The 5,569-nt window shown below is 38.6% G+C and overlaps 1 protein-coding gene across 1 annotated transcript; it reads left to right on the top strand.

Annotated features, from left to right (window-relative positions):
• The first annotated feature begins 4,608 nt into the window (after positions 1-4,608).
• On the top strand, positions 4,609-5,324 carry LOC143226621 (uncharacterized). Its single transcript, XM_076457833.1, has 2 exons — positions 4,609-5,138; positions 5,199-5,324. Exons 1-2 carry the CDS (start codon positions 4,655-4,657, stop codon positions 5,204-5,206), a joined length of 492 nt encoding a protein of 163 aa, XP_076313948.1. The 5' UTR covers positions 4,609-4,654; the 3' UTR covers positions 5,207-5,324.
• Positions 5,325-5,569: the final 245 nt, after the last annotated feature.

Raw genomic sequence — 5,569 nt, 5'->3', positions numbered from 1 at the left:
GGTTCTATTTACGAATAAGAGTGTTCCAGATCAGATTCAACTGAATCAGTGAACTTGGGTATTGATAGCTTCTAAAGTAGCTGTAATAATAAAGTATTGGTATGATAAACTTACATTTACGACATGTAAGATGTGAGTTTATTTATATTTTTATAAATTTTTCATAACGAATTCCATAAAATGATTATTAAATGCTCTCAGTATCCATACTCTCATGATTTCTTCCACAACTTTTCAAGTTGATTTGGTTTGTATCTCTATTCAGTTGTTTCTTCCTGCACGTTTTAAGATGACATTGATATAACAGCCTTTACACAAACCCTTACATGAAATATGCTCATTATTTGACATGAGATTTTCTTCACAAACTATGCATTTAACATTTTCCATATCCACACACAAACTGCTAAAACAATATACCATTTTTTTCTTCCTAATTTAATAGCATCTACTAAAGTACTTCTGAGACACGTAAATTCAGCATTGTTGACAGTCAATGGTTAAGTACTAGGAGGCTACAATTGAGGGTCTATAATATTTGGTGATTCGAACGTTTCCTAAACCTTAGAGATAAATGTCTACTTACTTTAGTGCAGTGGTTCCTAACCTTGTTAGAGGTATTGAACCTCAGAAGTTTCACTAAACCCTTCGTAATTGGAAAAATAAAATATGATTTTTCAAATTCAAAACATAAGTAAATATTTTACTAGTGCACAAAATGAGCCATGCTTCAGTTGCACACAATATGACTTTGTTCAAAGAACAAAACCAACAAAACATGAATTTCACACAAAAACAAAACATAACTCAATGAATATTTACTGCAAATCAATGTGACTTTTGCTGTTGCCTCTCAGAGACAAGTTCAGAAATGCGCGGCTTCACCTTGGCAAGTGCCACTCTCATATCATTTTCGCAACAAAGTATGTTCCTTTTCTTGGTATTTATGTCTACCATCCTCGAAAAGGATTGCTCGCAAAGATACGTTGTAACAAACGGTATGAGTATCTCAAGGGCTTTTTAAGCAATGAGAGGGTACCCTACGATTTGGTGACACTAAAACGTTGAGAGCGTTGTTGTTCTGAAAAGTTGTTGTTGAACCTGGCTCTGCTGAAGTTCAACGATTTCGTCGAGGTATTGACATCTGCTGTCGCAACACTAAACGTAAACGGCTTTCTCACACATGCTGGATATGACTCTCTGGTGAGGAAGTATCCGTCGAGAGACTTTGCGAGCTCATCTAAGTGCATGGCAATTGCTTGCTTCAGTTCCCCGAGTACAGAAATGTCTCCGATTTGAGACATATCTTCGATCTCACTTACACAGTCGTCCAGCAGGGGAGAGTTTGCAAAGATATCATTCTCTGTTCGTCGTTTCCATAAAGGTAGCTTTTTTTAAAAGCCTTCAGGTCTTCTACCGCTTCGATGATGTTGACCCCACCGCCCCGCATCTGTTGATTGAAATGACTGAAAGCATTGAAGATATCGGTCACGTACGCCAAAATTAGAGTGTACTCAGATTTTCGAAGCAATCAACATGACAATGTTGGTGCTCTCGCAAAAACAGGGCTAATTCCACACGCATGGCAAAACCACGATTCAGTACCTTTCCCTGGGATAACCACCGATTTTTAGAATGGCACAGAAGTACCTCAAATTCAGAGCCCATTTCATTACATAGCTCTTTGGAGATGCGGTGCTTCAGGGTACTATTTCGCTCAAGATTGAAAATTTAGGAAAAAATAAAAACTGACGCAGGATTACTACAGTCACAATCGACTACTAAACGCACGAAGTTTTCTGCAGCACAGATATTAAGGCCAAGTGATGTGACGTGATCAGCCGCAGCCAATGATGGCCAAGTGGGCAGGCCCAGCATGGCCAAGCTTGTTAAGGCGTGCGACACGTAATCTGAGGGTCGAGGGTTCGCATCCCGGTCGCGCCAAACATGCTCGCCCTCCCAGCCATGGGGGCGTTATTATGTGACGGTCAATCCCACTATTCGTTGGTAAAAGAGTAGCCCAAGAGTTGGCGGTGGGTGGTGATGACTTGTTGCCTTCCCTCTAGTCATACACTGCTAAATTAGTGACGACTAGCACTGATAGCCCTCGAGTAGCTTTGTGCGAAATTCCAAAACAAACAAACAAACAAACCAAGTGGGCATGGCGTCACAAATCATACGAGTGGAATGAACGGAATGGACACACACACAGTGTGCGTGTTTTGACCTTCGCCGAACACCTGAGACTGACTCAACGAACTCCACTGCTTTAGTGAATTAAAGATATTTTCATTATGACTATATTAATAGTTCCAAATACATGCATGTTGGTAGAGTCTTACGCTTGTTCTAAACTAGAATAACACAATTTGTGCCATTCAGTTTTATATATCACACGAATTTGTCCAATGGGTAATTGTCCCTCGGTTAAGTGAGTAAATTTTTGGACTTACAACACTTAAGTCCGGTATTATATTTTCTACAACAAAAAATACAGCTGTAAATAATGTGAGCTTGCACTTTATGTCCTGTAAATTATGTTTAAAATCCCTATCATACAAAATAATGTACTTAGTATTTAACCTAAACAAATACGAAAAATCACTAAACACAAAAGCTAGGTAGAACTAGCTAATAAACTTGAAAAATGGAATCAAACCAGACAAAGATATAAAAGGATATGCCACTTCACCGAATACTGAACACTTCAGAAAGAAAGTAATTCATTTATATTAGGTTATCCCATTAGTAATGTCCCAAAATTTAATACAGAAGGGAATCACCATTTCTGTCTTTTTAGAAGGTTGTAATGACTATAATATATACTAAGACGTGTATACACCTGTCCAGACAAATGAAAGAAACTAAACCAGGTCCACTTTTTAAGATCATCAATAAAATAAACTATCATGAAGATGGATGTGTCTACAGCTTAAGTGATGCACCACGTTCAGGTTGTCCTGTTGAGTTTATTTCCTGATTTTCTGCTGGTGCACTTGATGAAGATTTTGCTGTTACAGTTGGAGAACTAGCACAAAAGCTTAATTCAACCCATTCAACAGTTCACCGTCATCTACAACAGCTTGGAAAGGTGTCAACTCTTGAAACATAGGTTCCCCATGATTTGACAGAAGGCAACCTTAGAACAAGAGTGGGCATTTGTACCTATCTGTCTTCTCGTGAACGTAATTCAACGTTTTTGGACATGTTAGTGACTGGAGGTAAAAAAATTGATATTTTATAACAGTTTTTAAGTGCCGCAGATAATGGATCAGTGCAGGTAAATTGGGTAAAGCACAGCCCAAGATGGACTTAGACTCTAGAAAAGTCTTGTTAAGCATTTGGTGGTATATCGTTGGTGTGCTCTACTTTGAGTTGGTGCCACTCAATCTAAGTATTACTTAAGACTTCTATTGTCAAAACAGTTCGTGCGCTTGAATGTTGCACTGAAAGATAAGAAGCCTGCTTTTGTCAATCTTAAAGGTGTTGTGTTACACCAGGATAATGCACGGCCCCATACAACAAGGATTACATCTGCAAAGATTGAAGAGCTAGACTGGTTAAAACTTCCATCATTCCCCTTATTCTCCAGAATTTGCCCCATCTGATTATGATCTCTTCTGAAGTTTGCAGAACTATCTTGATGGAAAAAAGCTTGGAACACATGAAGCTCTCAAAACTACCCTCTCTACATTCTTTTCCTCCAAACCCCAACAATTTTATGGAAGTTGCATTCAGAAGCTTGTGAATCGTTGGCAGGGAGTAATTAATAATAATGGAACATACATTATTAATTAAATAACATTAAAAGTGTTTGAAATCCTTTCTCCTTTACTGAATCTAAAATCAGACATTATTTAAGTGATGACTGATATTAGGAACTCACCTACTTTGTGTATAGCTATCTCGGAATTTCATTAGAATCATTATAGTTTTAAATCAGGCAACCTTAAAATATTTCTTTTATGAATAATTTAAAATATTTTATAAATACAAAATCTGGGTTCCTATGTTTTGTCAGTTTCAATCCTTTTGTTTTTTTTTTTTAAGTTCAGTAGCCAGTTCTACTTGTCGACTGAGCTATGATTTGGTTTTTTCTTATATATGTTTGTTTACTATTTTTGTAAGATGGTATACGAGGATTAGTTGGTTGTAAAATGTATTTAATAGATTCCAGACTTTAAGATAGTATTATAATAAACATAATGGTCAAAGCTCAGGTATACGATTTCGCTCTATAAGTTAATAGAAAGTGTATCTTTCTAATAAAAGAGCGATTACTGTAGGTAAGACACTATATGTACCTTTTCATGACATGTGGATCAGAAAATCTAGATGAGTTTTGTATTAATTTAAAACTAGTGTCCGTGCCATCCGTACGTAGCGCAATCAACGATAATTATAATACTGTTTAGAGAATATTCCCAAAATGCACATAGTAAGGAACCTATGTATAGGGAAAGAGACCGGCAATCAACTTTACATCCCTCTATCAAACAATGCATACGGACTGTTCTCTTTACGGCATGTGAGCATGCGCAATTTCAGAGCTCTCTGAATTTATCAAAGACGAGTTGTATAAATACCAGCAGATGAGAAGAAGGAGTGGTTTATGGTTTTAGTTATTCTATACGTATTTTAGAATTGGGAGGCGATGGAGTGTAAGATTGTTTTTGTAATTTTAATTTTGCATTTAAACCTCACGTTATTGCATTTTTATCCTACAGTCTCATCTATATCCAATGTATTCGTTACGGACCATAATCAAATGACGAAGGATATAGAACGTCGACGTCGGGAGGCTGGCGAAGGCGCAATTACGGTCTCTCCAACGGAAGGTGTAGAACGTCGGCGTCGGGAGGCTGGCAAATGCGCAACCACCGTCTCTCCAACGGAAGGTGTAGAACGTCGGCGTCGGGAGGCTGGCGAAGGCGCAACCACGGTCTCTCCAACGGAAGGTGTAGAACGTCGGCGTCGGGAGGCTGGCGAAGGCGCAACCACGGTCTCTCCAACGGAAGGTGTAGAACGTCGGCGTCGGGAGGCTGGCGAAGGCGCAACCACGGTCTCTCCAACGGAAGGTGTAGAACGTCGGCGTCGGGAGGCTGGCGAAGGCGCAACCACGGTCTCTCCAACGGAAGGTGTAGAACGTCGGCGTCGTGAGGCTGGCGAGGGCGCAACCACGGTCTCTCCAACGGAAGGATATTAACTAGAACTATGAACTCTTTTTTAGTGAAATATTGTGGTGTCATTAGCACATATGTAACTTTTGTATCATGGGTATAAATTAAATTGTACAGTTCTTTATCGCTGTCTTCGAACTGGTATTTCGGAAGTTTTCTTTGGTTTATGAAACTTCATTGAACGGAACCACGTAAAAGCTTCCTCCATTGTAATAAAGGAAAGATTCATCTACAGCTACTGTAATTCAGTGTTGATACCCCTAATGTACATGCATAACCAAACGTGTATCGGTCTGTATTTCTATTCCTTCTCAAACAAACTATTAAACTTCGCTTTAAAACCAAAAAAACTTTCTTTCACACACTTTAATACAATTTATTCGGATTTT

This window comes from Tachypleus tridentatus, chromosome 9 (genome assembly GCF_004210375.1).
Source record: "Tachypleus tridentatus isolate NWPU-2018 chromosome 9, ASM421037v1, whole genome shotgun sequence".
NCBI classification, from domain to species: Eukaryota; Metazoa; Arthropoda; class Merostomata; order Xiphosura; family Limulidae; genus Tachypleus; species Tachypleus tridentatus.
This window is presented reverse-complemented; position numbering and strand designations above follow the sequence as displayed.

Bases quoted from the DNA above. Each gene is read 5' to 3' on its own strand.
- LOC143226621 (XM_076457833.1), top strand. From the start codon at position 4,655: ATGGAGTGTAAGATTGTTTTTGTAATTTTAATTTTGCATTTAAACCTC.